The 14436-nt window shown below is 35.9% G+C and overlaps 3 protein-coding genes across 4 annotated transcripts; 1 reads left to right on the top strand and 2 right to left on the bottom strand.

The window, feature by feature from the left end:
- The first annotated feature begins 2163 nt into the window (after positions 1 to 2163).
- LOC133671550 (uncharacterized) lies at positions 2164 to 3376 on the top strand. Its single transcript, XM_062092329.1, has one exon. It carries the CDS (start codon positions 2521 to 2523, stop codon positions 3127 to 3129), a length of 609 nt encoding a protein of 202 aa, XP_061948313.1. The 5' UTR covers positions 2164 to 2520; the 3' UTR covers positions 3130 to 3376.
- A 193-nt stretch (positions 3377 to 3569) lies between these two features.
- LOC133671558 (putative Peroxidase 48) lies at positions 3570 to 6412 on the bottom strand. Its single transcript, XM_062092337.1, is given in 5 exon segments — positions 3570 to 3827; positions 3829 to 4630; positions 5175 to 5340; positions 5415 to 5603; positions 5903 to 6412. Coding segments are annotated over 5 exon segments (1563 nt in total). The 5' UTR covers positions 6281 to 6412; the 3' UTR covers positions 3570 to 3799.
- Positions 6413 to 6853: 441 nt separating this feature from the next.
- Positions 6854 to 13090, bottom strand: LOC133671539 (kinesin-like protein KIN-13B). 2 transcript variants are annotated; one of them, XM_062092320.1, is made up of 12 exons: positions 12635 to 13088; positions 11953 to 12174; positions 11021 to 11215; positions 10662 to 10763; positions 10162 to 10239; positions 9990 to 10071; positions 9309 to 9468; positions 8923 to 9225; positions 8170 to 8388; positions 7716 to 8076; positions 7556 to 7621; positions 6854 to 7434 (listed from the first exon to the last, which is right to left on the bottom strand). In XM_062092320.1, the coding sequence occupies exons 1-12, from the start codon at positions 12818 to 12820 to the stop codon at positions 7255 to 7257; spliced, it is 2154 nt and encodes a 717-aa protein (XP_061948304.1). In that variant the 5' UTR covers positions 12821 to 13088; the 3' UTR covers positions 6854 to 7254. The 2 variants fall into 2 exon arrangements, with proteins under 2 accessions (XP_061948304.1, XP_061948295.1); XM_062092311.1 differs by having other exon boundaries at positions 7716 to 8388; positions 12635 to 13090.
- Positions 13091 to 14436: the final 1346 nt, after the last annotated feature.

The raw sequence follows: 14436 nt of genomic DNA on the forward strand, positions 1-14436 counted from the left end.
TGAAAAGGCTTGCTTTTGTGACAGTGTGCTGTATGAGATGTAATGATGTGAGTTAATGAACAAAGGAACTATTTACTTCTGTAGTTTATTCAACTGCGTTTCATGGGCTTCTTCAAAATCTTAAGTAGGCTGCAGGACAACCATCGATCAAACACTGCAGGTTTGGAGTCGGGATGCCATTGCTGCTCTACTCTTCAGTACCGAGTTGCTTGGACACTCAAGGTAAATGCAGTTTAACTGAACCATTACAGAGTAGTAAATGAGCTAAATTATAGCCTGAACTATACAGGGTTGCTTTGACTCATCATACATGGAGTGAAGTTTCAGCTTCAGATTTATGAATGAGGGTTGAGCCAACCAATTTAGAAGTTGCTGAATGATGACTTTTGCTATTCTTAAAGAAGCTAACGCGGGGAGGCTAAACAATGTTGCTTCAGAACAAGGCTCAAACTTTCATTCCTTCAAGGCTGCTCAATCAAAATTTACATCCCACAATAAATTTTGATCTAATTACCAATTTCATGCACAAGAGCAATTAACAAGGGCTCAAGCTGTTCAAAGTAGGATGGTGGCAAGATTTTAATCCTAGTTATTATACCAGGACTGGCCTAGGTCGACCCGGTGCTAAACCGATCCGAGTAAGACAGAAGACCGGCTAGTGTAAAAACTCAGCCAAACCCGATCGGCCCAACAGGTCGACTCGTGATCTCGGCGAACCCGGACAAGACCCTTTTTTTTCAAATGTGGTTTTTCTCCTAAACTTTTTTTTCATATTTTTTTAGTTAGTTATTAATCATTTTCAAAGTTTATTATATAATTACTAGAATAATGTTTTATTTTTTAATGTGAGATTTGAAACCTTTTAGTATATATATTTTATGCTCTCAAGAAAAAAATTATTTTTTCAATGTGGGATTTGAAGCCTTTTAGTATATATATTTTATGTTAACGAGAAAAAAATTATGTTTTTTTAATATGAGATAAAAAAAAATTTGATTTAAATATTTCAACTTAAAAAGATAATATAATATCTTTTTAATGTGAGATTTGAAGAATTTAAAACCTTTAATATATATATTCTATGTTCACAAGAAAAAAAAATTATTTTTTCAATATAGAATTTGAAATCTTTTAGTATATATATATATATTCTATATTCATAAAAAAATAATTATATTTTTTAATATAAAATAAAAAAATTAAAATATTTTTTAAATTTTATTATTTACAATATATATACCTTATATTCACAAAAATTATTTCTTAATTTTTTCATAACAATCCTTTTAACTGTGGCAGCTGTGAGAAAATGACTCCTCTGGCACAAAAATATAAATGCACCTTGTCTTGATATTAACTGGGTGTTCGCCCGCAGGCACCAATGTCACAACACCTTCGGGTCCACGCATCTCTTGCATATAAATGCAATGAGAGATGGTTCCATAGCATGGGAGTTAATTGCATCACGAGAATATCATCTCTTTCAATGTCCAAACAAGGTTTATTTCATAATTTCGGTCAGGTATTTAATTTATTTTTTAATAATTATAAGTTCGAGTACTTATAATCTTTAATTTTAAAGTATATAAAATTAATTAAAATATGCGTAAACTGACTCGAACATTCATATTAATAATAATAAAAATTATAACTTCATATATTTTCACATCTAAAATCCGGCCTGAAATGGTAACCAATACAACATCAGCATAAGCTATAAATCCTTATCCAAATTGAAATTCAAACAATCTCAAATTTCAAATAATGTCAAGGCTGATTTCTGATCTGAGGCATGGTAAGAATTTGTGGCCAGAGGATAAGATATCCCTTTTCAGATGTGCACCACAGGCTTTCTGAAGGAGGGAGCAGCAAGGAGTCCAAAATTCAAAAAAAACAAAAAAAAGGGCTAGCTGCTATTATTTGGTACTTGAATGCATGGATTATAGGAATAAACCTTTTACACCAACCCACTACCTTTAGCTTTGCATCTTAATCAATACAGCTGCACTTTAGACTACAAAGAGTCAAATTATATAAAGCATTCATGATCACTGTGAAGGATTCCTTAGTCTTCTATTCTCTTGCTCTTTATTTATTAAACAGCTTTTGCTGCTCAAGTAGCACAGACATCTTTTTGTTTATGGTAAAGGCATAATTTGGATTTCTGTTCACACCAACTATCTACTACTGATTAGTAAGCCCTGATGCTTCAAAATGGCCTTCTGATCTATCATCTTAAGATCCAATGGTTCAGTGTCTCCCTTCTTGAAGAGAGAGATGGAAGGGTGAGGATAAAAAGAAAAAGGTACCGAGTGAAACCTTGCCTTTAACCCCATAGCTTTTATCTCTTGGTAACCTTGAGAACCTTCAGCTGTCTTTATCTTTCCTATCTGTACATGTGAAACGACCTTCAGAGAAGAAAAGAAGCCAAATAGAATAGAGCTGTGTCTGTTCTTTCAGTCAGAGCCACCAAGAGCTAAACGAGTCTTTTCTCTGTACAATACAATACTAGAACAGCAAATGCAGCTAAGAGAATCCATTCATAAGACCAAGAAGTTCTTTCACAATGCTCTCCAAAACCTCAAGTCCATCTTCTTTGGTGGCTACCAAAAGCTGACCAAGCCTACTTCTTTCAAGCCCTTCTCACGCGGCAGCAGCAATGTGAAGAATTACCGGATAGATCAGTACTATGCTGATTTTTGCAAGGAATGGGAGTGTGATCTGGAAAAGGCAATGAAAGGAAAGAGCAATGATTTCATGGGGTCAAAAGAGCCAAAGAGAGATGAAGATGTGAGTGATGAAAGTGAGATGAAGCTTGCAAACAGTCCGTCGAGGAAGAATGAAGGAGGAAAGGAAGAGAAGAGTAAGAAGATTTCCCAAGTACAAAAAGCGGAAGAAAAAAGCTCAAAGAACATGAATGAAAGCGCTTGTGTATTAGCACAGAAGATGAAGGAATTGGAAATAATGGACGTGAGTGATGTAGAACATGTTTTGGATGTTGAAGAGGCACTCCACTACTATTCTCGTCTCAAAAGCCCTGTGTACCTTGACATTGTCGACAAGTTTTTCACCAACATGTATACAGAATTTTCTGCTCCAAAGGCCTCTGCCAGCACCAACAGTTCATAGCGAAGTCTCGGATCAATTAGGTTATAAATTCCAATCTTCGTGGGTTGTTTCTTTTGCATATGGATTATTTTCCATATTAATTTTCCTGTTCTGTATTCTTCCGAGTGTGTCTAATTTACACAATGATTTTTGATATTCATCTCTGTAGAATGTTGTTTACCTGGATTGCCATGCTTGAGCCTGTCTTTTTACTCAAGGACACCAAACATGTTTCAGATATTTAAGGGCTGTGCATTGTTAATTTAAATATCTAGCCATGAATGTTTTTAACATATTCTTCTTCAAGCATCATAGGCGTTTTTTTATGGTCCTGACAGACACCTTCACTTTTATCTCCGCGTAAAAGGCTTAGGTTTAATCAAATAGGATATCACACGCCATGTGGCTATAATGGCCGAAATTGAAGGCCTTTTGAGTCTATTAATGTATTAAACCATCAGTTATCTAGAAAAGAATCACTTCCATTTGCAGCCTTTGTTCAACAAGTAAAGAACAGCAGGTTGCTCATAATTTGGGTACTGAATTTAAAAGGTAACAGCACAAATCTATCCAGGTTTTTTGAACATTTGAAGCTACTTCAGAGGCCGAATTCAAAAGAGCGCCAAAGCCAAAGAAAAAACAGCATAAAGTAGGACAACCTGTACAGTCTCCTTCACATCTTACTATTCTCTCATGCCACCTTTGAACAATGGAGCCGGACCTTTTGATCCTGTCAAGACTCTGAGATTCGAGAGCTTCATCATTGCTAGGGCAAAGTCTCGTGGGAACAAGGAGATGTCTGAAGCATATGCTCGTACCCAAATACCGGTATCTATCCCAGCCATTAGCTGCTGATCGGAATAAAGGATTCCTTTACCTTGCAAAAGACTGCGGTAGTACAACGTGCCAAAATCTACTCCTGGGCCCTCATAGGCCATATTCATTCCTGGCTCCTCCAGTGAGGAAAGCAGTGAATCTTCGAAGGAAGCTGATGGAGGTGTTGATGATGACGGTGGGGAAGAAATTGAACCTTTCAAGGAAGGTGATGGTGCTGACAATAATGATGGGGAGCCCCTCATTTCTGCTGCCCTGGACGATGAAGATGGTGATCCACTACAAGAAAGCGAAGGTGCTGTTGATGGTGACATGGTGCCATCAAAGGAAGTCGACGGTGCTGGTGCTGGTGACTTGGTGGCATCAAAGGAAGTCGACGGTGCTGGTGCTGGTGACTTGGTGGCATCAAAGGAAGTCGACGGTGCTGGTGCTGGTGACTTGGTGCCATCACAGGAAGTCGACGGTGCTGGTGAGTTGGTGCCATCACAGGAAGTCGACGGTGCTGGTGGTGTGGCTTTAAAGGAAGGCGAAGGCGATGCTGCCATCGATGAGTTACTGTCATTGCATCTAGATCTCAGTAGGTTAAGAAACCCTGTATCCAGAGAAGGATCGGGCTTTTTAGTCCTACCGAAGTTGTAGAGACGGTTTTGGAAGAATTTGCAGTGGATTACTCCTATGCTGTGACCACCTGCAAGCAGGGCAATGTTGCAGTTAGAAGCATTCCAATCTTAAGCCGTTGTATTTTTGCAGCAAGAATGCGAGAGTGAGAAATAACCAAACTATTCAAGGAGCAGAAGTTGGAGATGATAAATTACCGGCACCACCAGCAGAAAAGTAGGCGGAAAGCTATTCATAGAAACACAAACCACAACCAGTTCTTAGAGGGAGGCTTTGATTTCGCATGTATTAATTTCAAAAAAAGCATTCCAATCAATAGGGAAGATTAATGGAACAGCACAGTTATACTTCTGAAATGTTTAGCCCTAGCCTTTCTTCCAGTTTTCTACTAGAGCATGAAAAATCACCTCAACTGAGCCCTGCTTTTGCAGAAGCATCAGTTGAATTAATGTCATTTTATTCACAGATGTTAAAATTAAAGCATAGAAATAAGAAACACATCAGATGATAGCAGGAGAGAAGAGGAAAGCATAGATTCTGATAAGAGCAATATAGCAACAGAGATTTATAAAAAGATTTCTGTGTTCCTTTGTATGGTAAGGAAAGATTGGTACCCAGGAGACTGACAGTTTCTCTTTCATCAAAACCCCTAGATGCGAAAGATGCTAGGGTTTCAGATAGATCAGCATTGGGTGAAGGAAGCTCAGACGTTGCCACATCTCGGAAAGAATGGATAGCATCCCTCCTGCCAATTTACAGTGGATAGAATGGACCACCAGCCTGAAATTCAAAAATTCAATAGTAAGATTATGAAAGCAGTGAAGGAGAAATAGGGAACAGAATGGTGTTTATACCTGAACAACACCATCTCTGGCTGATAAAGCAACGATATCAGCACAAGAAACAACTCCTGGGCACACCATTTCAATCTCTGATTTGATTTTGTCAATTATATCAAATCCCTTCAAGTTTTTATTGGGAGGAGAGTCTTTCTCGGAATCAATGCCTGTAGCAGCATCCAACAAAATAGATGCATCACACTCCTGAAAAGATTCACAAAAGAACTCAGGTCTACTTGTAATAAAAACGAAGATCACTGAAACATAGACGAAATTTTAATTAATCAGAATCACTTCAAATCTGAAAGCTTCCGAAACAAAAATCCACAAGAAAGAACTTAACATCAAAATAGTCTTCGATCAAGATTTGTAAGCAAAAGATACCATGAAAGAATTGCCAACCAAAGGTGAAAAATTAAAACCTTCGTCGTACTAAATGATGAATAATTAAGCAGTGACTAACCCCCTAGGAATCAACAAAAAGAAAGATCGAAATCATCTACCTCAATAAAACAATCATGAAACACGAGCCTTAAAAGAGCAGGAGCTACACTGGAGTTGACTTCGTATAGCTCATGAACCACCCTGCGAATGATTCTTTCTGCCTGTGGGCACGAATCACGATAGAAATCATACTCAAGAGACCGATTTGAATGCCATGATACTTCTTCATCATCGTCTTCCATAGATGTCAAAGGAGACAAGAATACGGAAGGAAAGGAATCCCAAGATGAATATGGCCATTTCACTGCAGTTTTTGATGATGACGAGGTCTTCTTGATCTCTGCATTTTGGTTATTGACAGAGATCAAAATGCAAAGAATTAATACAAGAAGGCTCAGTTTCCTCATGTTTCCTATTCCAATGATCGATGTCAACATCTTCTCTAGCTCTTTCCTTCAGTCTCCCTCTCTTTCTTACCTCCCTTCAATGTGGTTTTCCTTCGTTTTTGAGAGCAGAAGTGAAGAGTGGGCTGCCGAATTCTATTAACAGAAAAGGATGGGAAGTGGCGGGAAAGGGAGTCCGATATGACTATAATGACCTTTTTTGCCTGAGAGTTAGTTAAGACTGTTTGAGCAGGAATTTGCGATGGGCAGCGACGGAGCAAGAAAAAAAAATTAAAGAATGTCAAATTAAAAAAATTATTTTAAAAAAGTTAAAATTTCAGTTATTTTATATAAAGAAGAAGCTGGAAAAAATTTAAAAAAAAAATCCTTGGAAGAACTGGGATCCCTGCCAGCCTCCGCCACTGGCGATGGGCAAAGAATGCCCTTGGATTGGTTAGGACTTTTATATAAGGTTTAGATTGCTTTTTATCTTTTCATCAAGACATCAAAATTATATAAAAAAAGAAAATACTAAAAAAAAACATTAATTTAATATTTTATCAAGTAAACCATATCCAAAAAAACAAAAATTGCTGTAATTCCAAAACACTCAAACATAACTTGGTATAGTAGCAAACTAGAGTGAGAAGCAATTTTACATTAATGAATAGAAGGCAGGAAGTATTTAATTTAATTAATGAATCTAATTACACTGCTCCATAGCTTTACAAAAGCATGCCAGATGGGCATGCAAACCCTATAGCTTACTTATAACTTGTTGGAGAGAATGAGGACGAAAAATTGTAGACAGTATCATGTGAAGGATTAACGGTATCCTTTTGATCTCTCAATCTCCAACCCCTAAAACCACATAGAGCATAATGGCCAGTGAATCATCCAACAAACTGCTGCATGAGGTGCCAGATTTCAAGCACTGCGTGACCAAATCCACAACCAGGCCAGTAATATTGCAATAGCTAATAAAAGAAGCATCCATTGGTAATAACTGCATGCACTTCCACATGAATCTAGTTGCCAGAAGAAGATACTAAAACATTATGCTCCTTCAAATGCTTCTGGAAGTGTGCCAGACGATTCTGTAACTGCAGTATACCTGCAGCCTTCTGAGAAAGAATGGCATTCAGTTTAGCAACGTAGTCATCGAGCTGATTTCCTGGTTGGTCTGCTTCAACCAACAGGTTCATCTCCTGCGAGATTGAAAATAAATAACATTTATATTCACTCGTAACAAGCCCTTGGACATTTTTTTTCCTTCAAAACCAATACTAATAAAAAATGAATGAAGAATGCTCTGGCCAGATCACAGACCTCTCTCACGATGTTCATAGTCTCTTCCACTTGTTTTCTATGAGCATTTACAAGATCCTCCTCTTCCTGAGAACATGCAACAGAAAATAATGTTAACAAATTTCAGTTTCAGCACATTCAAAGAATTTATGCATTAAGTAATTATTCTTTTCTAAATCACCTGTAGCAACACATTCAAATCATTATCTGAATGGGAGTTCTTGACATTAGATTTTGGCATATCCCTCCATTTTGTCTGACCATTGGGTTTCTGTATTTTATCCTCTGAAATGGAAAGATTGTATGGCTCTAGCTTCCCATTCTCCTTCCATATTGGTTTCTCCTGTTCATAAGAATCTTCTTCTGATGCTTCAAAATCATCTCTTTCATCTTGTTCTGGCCATGCATCATTTGCATCGTCCTCAAATGTGGATGCAACAGGTAAAACTGAGGACAAGGGAACAGTAGTTGATTCCTTTAGGTTTAAAGTTGAGGGTAATACATCCTTCTTAGAAGCGTTCCCTTTTGAAAGGCTCTTCACCCTGGAGTGAAAACTTGGCAAATTCAGTATGAAAGATTCGCAACAGATTAAATCATACCATAAATATTTTGCAACTGAAATCATTTTCATGTACCTGTCAGCGTATCTCAAGGTGTTAAGAGTGTGCTCACATGATCCTGAGCTTGGTGAAATGCATGATATCATAACAGTGCGTGAATTGCCAACAAAAGAATCCCTTAGAACCTCAGTTAATTTACTGCCTCTGAAAGGAATATGACTCTTGTCATTGTCAAGTGCCCTTATGCACTCCTTTAATGCAAGTAAACTCTTGTTAATCTCTGCACCTTCCATCCTGCATCATATATATGAAACAACCAAATTAAACAAACCCACCCACCCAAATTAAAGAAAGGTCAGTAAAGCATATAAAGAAAGGTCAGTAAACTATGAACTGAACACTAGAGATGAAAACACTACGAAATAGAAATCAACTTTACAAGTCATTAAGTGGTGAAAGGGACAGATTACATAAATAAAACACAATAGAAAACATTGAAATATCTACATTTCTTATTGCCTTGTAACTATATTCCCTAAGGATAATTTTATTATCAAGCAATTGATTAAACAATCCCTTTTTTATTGGCCGGTTGTTCAATCCAGTATGATCAGTGAAAATATCAATTTCTACTTCCCTAAGATAATGCAAGGCTGCACATGGAAAAATATCTCATGCCAAACACTATTTCTGAATGGTACACTGAGCTCCATATGCATTATATTCCTGAGTGCTCCTCACTATCATAATATGAAACAGAAACCAATTGCCCAACTTGTATGGTCAACAGTGGCAAAAAATACCACAAAGATAAGGGAGTGGACATACCTTGTTTGTTTATCATTATCTGTGGTATCTGCACCACGCTCACTTCCTGCAAGATCTATGAAGGAGAGCTTGCCAACAGGGCGTGGAGGCTTTGACTCATTGCCATCAACTGATCTCTTGATAGCAAGCTGTAGTATGGCATGTGAACGGGAGGATTCTTCATTTGCACCAGTTGTGCCAGTACTTCTTGTGGCACTTCCCTTCTCAATGCGGTCCTTAATGATCTCTACATCTGATACTTTGTACTCTTGCAAACCCACAATACAAACCTGCTGCTTACCATCCTCTCTCATGCAAAGTTTTCTGCACAAAGAGACGTCTCAAATTTAAGCAAATTCAGAAAGTGAAAAGTATGTAAAAGAGAAGGAAAGGGCAGGTCAACTAACTTCCGATCACTTAGAAGATCATATAGTTTTCCTCCGTAAATTTCAAAGAAGCTCACAAATAGCTGAAACCCTTGGTTCCTGTAAGTATGATGCATCAACCTCAAGATATCTCGAGATGCTTTAAGGGGCAAAGGCTTCATAGTATAGGTTTTTCCGCTCCCTGAATGAAAGGGAAAAAAAACAAGTAAGCTGGTTTTACAGCAACAATCTAGTTGTGTTAAATGATATGAGGTTCTCACCAACATGGGTGGAAGACGTTATAAACTAGCAGGTGCAAACAAAATTTGTGAATTTTGATTTTAATAATTTTAGAGCAAATCACTGTGATGTGAGCAGGCCATACAAAATGAAAAATGCATAAAGCAACAAAAGAAAATACCTAATGATAAAGTCCAAATTGTTTATCCATCAAGTCATCAAGCATTGTGATAAAGAGAAGGCACAAAACATATCAAAGTTAGGTAATTCAAGAGCAAATACAAAAAACATTAATCCTCAGTACAAAATCACAGGATTATGGAATAAACTTGCCAAGAAAAGTTATAAAAATGTAGAAAAAGAACACAACAACAAAGAATTATTATATTAGAATTCGCTAGATTCAACAACAACAAAAAAAAGATGTGTCCAAAAGCAAGCGTGTAAAAGCATCCATCTTATATTTCAGAGACAGCAATTCACCTGTTTGCCCATATGCAAAGCAAGTTGCTTTGGTCCGTTGAAAAATTATTGGAACTATGGGCTCCACTGTCTCATGATAAACCTAAAGAGATTAAGTAAATCCCGCATAAGCTATGAGAACACTAGCATTATTATGAAATTCATTAGTCATTATGAAGAGCATTTTCCTCACTTCATCATTCGAGACCTCCTCATTGAGCACTGCATCAAAGACAAATTCATGCTTCTCAACGTATTCTGTTAGGTCAACCTGTTGAATATTGATATCCAGAATTACTACAAAGACACTTATCATAGGAAAAAACTCTACAAATCTATAGAAGAATTATTAATTGAAATATCAATAAATAACAGGGGAGAGCAAAGCATCAAATTGAACAAAAAATGGACAAATCAAGCTTCTTATAGATAAGGCTAAAATAATCATTAGAAGAACTGTGGCCATTAAGATTGCATTTGAACCTCTTTTCTTGTTGTTTTATGTATCTAATATCTACTCCTAAATGTCTTCATTGATGAATTTGGCCCAACTATTTTGTTTGATGAACTTCATCCTGTGTTAATTCATTTTATATTGTCAAGGACCAATTGGGAGACAAAGATCCTTGATCAGCTGTCAGTGATTTGACCTAATTATTTATCTGACTTCTTCAAAAGTGTTATAACAGTTACCTTAAGTTTAGTCTCGTGAACTGTCAGAGAATTGGAGTGTGTGTCTATAATATCTTCTTCATTTTTTGCCAGTTCCTTTTTATTCAATGGTCTCTTGCGCACCTGCATTAGAAAACATCACTTGTCATAACAATATTAATGTTTAAAGACATTCTTACAAGCAAGTCAGATGCTGCATTAAGAAGAAACATTATTAACATTGCCAGGAAATCAAGTTCCTCTATAAATGAAATGCGGAGAGAATTATCAAGGTTCACAAAGCTGCCAACAATGGCTAACCTGGTAAGCATTGTATTTAAGACAGAGGGGAGATGTCAACAAATACAGGTAAACGAAACAACACAAAAAAAGAAACATACCACTACTTTGATCTTTGCAACAGAACTTGTCTTCTCTTTGTCTGCAACAAAGCTTTTCAGGAGGTTGTTATCAGGCAAGCCAGGAGCTCTGCCAGTTTGTTTATTGTTTGAAATGTAAGGGTAAGAATCATCAAAGCTTCTTCCTCGAACAGGATGAAAAGGAGAAGAACCATCATACAAGCCTGGAACTTGCAACTAACCATGAAATACAGAAAGCTTAGCATAAAAATGGACAAAAAGTCATAGCACCAAACTGCATTGTGAAATCCCAAATCATTTATTCAAGACTAAGGAGCAAAGCGTATTGTGTGAATGTGATGGAGTGCTAAAGAGCCGGCACTATATTATCATTGTTTCTTGATGCAACGACATGTATACTACCTTCAACTTCTTTTGAAAAATTCTTGCGCATGTCAACAAAATAAAGAAGATTCACCTTTTCATTCTTTAATTGTATTTTCAATTTTTGGAAAATCACAAAATCCATGTAATGCAAGTGTTTGGTTATGAATGGAACTGGTTTCAAAAACGTAAAGCTCTTCTCTATTTTTCAAGAAATGTTTTCGAAATCCAAATATGCACAAAAGAGTCATAAGGGCTTGGGATTTAAAAATCTTTTATTAGATGCAAGATAAGATGTTCTTCATTAGCAACCGAGCCCAAAAATCAGAATATCGTTTAGAAGCACTTATAAATTTGAAAGTAGCTAGAACATCGATTCTTGAAACAGAAGAGTTCGATACTAGTGCAAATATTCAAGCTCAAATTCATTCCATGTTGGTAAAAAAGAAAATATAAAAAAAATGGAAAAAGTAGAAGTTTAATTGATTGGAAGATGGTTAGATGCAATTGTTGGGTGCCCCATTAACGTACACTCACTCAAACATCCAAAACCGCATTACTGAATCACTAGAAAATGACAGGTTACCCACCTCGGGAAGCAACTCGGTGTCAAGAGAATGCAGATCTAAGAGCCCAGGACTGAACTCATTTGGTGAGTCCTCCCCGTTCTTCCTCTGGCTCGAAGCTCTTGAACTAACAGGAGGTGTTGTTGGCTCCGAATAAAACTCATTTCCCCTACTAAAACTGCTTTGCGCATTCCCATACATTCTCAATGCCTGCCCTCCTCCTCCACCACCATAGAGATTATAGTCCTGCATCCAGTTCCACCATTGTTGAGACACAGCAACACCCAATAAAGGAAAATCACCATTTTGTCAAAAAATAAAAAGAAAAAAGAAGTTCTTTTCAGTTTTACTCATGTTCTCTTTACTTTACTTGCATTATCAAGGGAATCAAAAGGACCAGATCTGTAGTTTCCATTCCATCGAACACCCATTATAGTCAACTCCCGATCTAAAGCAAATATATATATATATAGAAAAAGAAAAAAGAAAATCCTTAAGAAACCAATAACATTTCACGAAACACTCCAAGATTCAAAATTTGTACTAGCCCCGTTGTTTTATGAGGAAGCAACACTCCAAGATTCAAAATTTGTACCAGCCCCGTTGTTTTATGAGGAAGCAAACAAAGAGAGTAGACTCAAAGCAAAATGGGAAAAGTATAAAAAGAAGAAGAAGAAATTAAAAGATCAGGGGAAAGGAATAAAACCTGAAGAGGAGGAATTAAAGAAGAGGAAGAGGAGGAGGAAGAGTTGTTATTTTGAAGGTGCTGAAGACCAGCAGATTGAAGCCATCTCCCATTTTCCAGAAACATTCCGTTGCCGTTGCTGTTGTTATCAGAAGATGAGTACTGTCTTTGATGATGAGATCTCTGCCTTCCCATTCCGTTGTTCATATCACACACTCCCTCTCCCTCTCTCCGTTTCTGTATTTCTATAAAGAGAGAGATTCTTGATTTATTTGCCCCCTTTTTGCTTTCTCTGGGCGAAATAAGAAAAAGAAATTCAAATTGAAACGTTTTGGATTAGAGCGAGAAACGGAAGCAATTCAGAAGATTATTAGAACCAAATCACTTTTTGTAATGTTACAAAAAAAAAAAAAAAAAGGATAGAGAGAGAGAGTGAAGTGGAGGAGACAGAGAGACAAGAGTTAGAGTTGAGTAAATATGAAGGACTTCATGTTGTGTAGGAGATTTTGAATTTTTGAAGACAAAGAGGGGACCAGCGCCTCCAGCACGTGTGGCGCACGTGTGATTCTTACTGTAGATAGGGTTTGTCTATTTAAAAAAAATTGATTAGGGAAAAACTACAATTACGCCCTCTAACTATTGGGTATATTTCAATTAGGTCATTCTCCTAACCATTGCTCTGTGCCGGTGCTCATCTCTTCCTCCTCGCTTTGATGTTAAATTTGCTCGGTTAAAATCACACATAAAACTCATGTGTATCAATTACACTCCATTTTTCTTTTTTCTTTTTTTCACTTGGGCTTTAATGGTTTAGTTAATAATAACTAAGTTGTAGTTCGGAATTGTGCTTCAAATCATGTTTAATTAAAATTTGATTTATTTGATTTAAAATTATTTTTTATTGTTTTAATTTGTTAATATCAAAAATAATTTTTAAAAATAAAAAAATATATTTTGTTTTAATATATTTTTAAACAAAAAACATTTTAAAAAATAATTGTTATTATACTTCCGAACACTCCCTAAATTTGACACATCTTAAATTTAATATTTAGATGAATTTATAGAATACTAACTTAGAATAACAACTTCAAACTCATCTATAACGTAATTTAGGTTGAATAATAGGTATAAATGATGTAATGAGAAAGGATCTTGTTTTCCAAACTTTTCAGTTCAAAAAAATTAATTTAAAATAAAAAAAAAATTGTTAAAAATCAAAAAAATTAATTTAAATTAATTTTTTTGATGTTCTTGAATCGTTTTGATGTGCTGGTAAAAAAAATAAATTTTAAAAAATAAAAAATATATTATTTTGATGTTTTTCAAGTAAAAAACACTTTGAAAAACAATCATTGTCATATTTAGAGGTGAGCAAAAAACCATTAAATCGATTAAACCGAGAAAACTTTAAAAAAATAATTAAAAAAACTGAATCATGAAAAAAAACCGATTAAACCGATTAGAATATTTAAAAAAATATTTGGTTCGATTCGGTTTCGGTTTCATAAACTTAAAATAAAAAAACCTCAACCGAACCAAACTGGTTTAATTAAAAATAAACCAAACTGAAAAAACAAAATACTTTCAAACACAATGTCAAGCATTGTATTCATCATTTTATATATAATCAACAAGAAATGCATTTATTTGGCACTTCCAATAACTAAATTAAAGAAACCGAGAAAGAATAGACATGCATGGGTTGCATATGCAATTTAATGTCCAAGTGATAGAAGGAAGATAACAAACACATTTATTTAAACGTGAAGGGTAATATGATAAAGTAAGTAGGAAGATGGATGATTTGCATATGTGCGATC

The sequence above is a fragment of the Populus nigra genome, chromosome 1, assembly GCF_951802175.1.
Source record: "Populus nigra chromosome 1, ddPopNigr1.1, whole genome shotgun sequence".
NCBI lineage: Eukaryota > Viridiplantae > Streptophyta > Magnoliopsida > Malpighiales > Salicaceae > Populus > Populus nigra.

Coding starts and splice junctions, on each gene's coding strand:
- LOC133671550 (XM_062092329.1), top strand. CDS start 2,521: ATGCAGCTAAGAGAATCCATTCATAAGACCAAGAAGTTCTTTCACAAT.
- LOC133671539 (XM_062092311.1), bottom strand. CDS start 12,820: ATGAACAACGGAATGGGAAGGCAGAGATCTCATCATCAAAGACAGTAC. Junction 8,389..8,922: donor GATAATGATAAACAAACAAG/GTATGTCCACTC, acceptor TATATGATGCAG/GATGGAAGGTGCAGAGATTA. Junction 7,435..7,555: donor CTATGAACATCGTGAGAGAG/GTCTGTGATCTG, acceptor TCAATCTCGCAG/GAGATGAACCTGTTGGTTGA.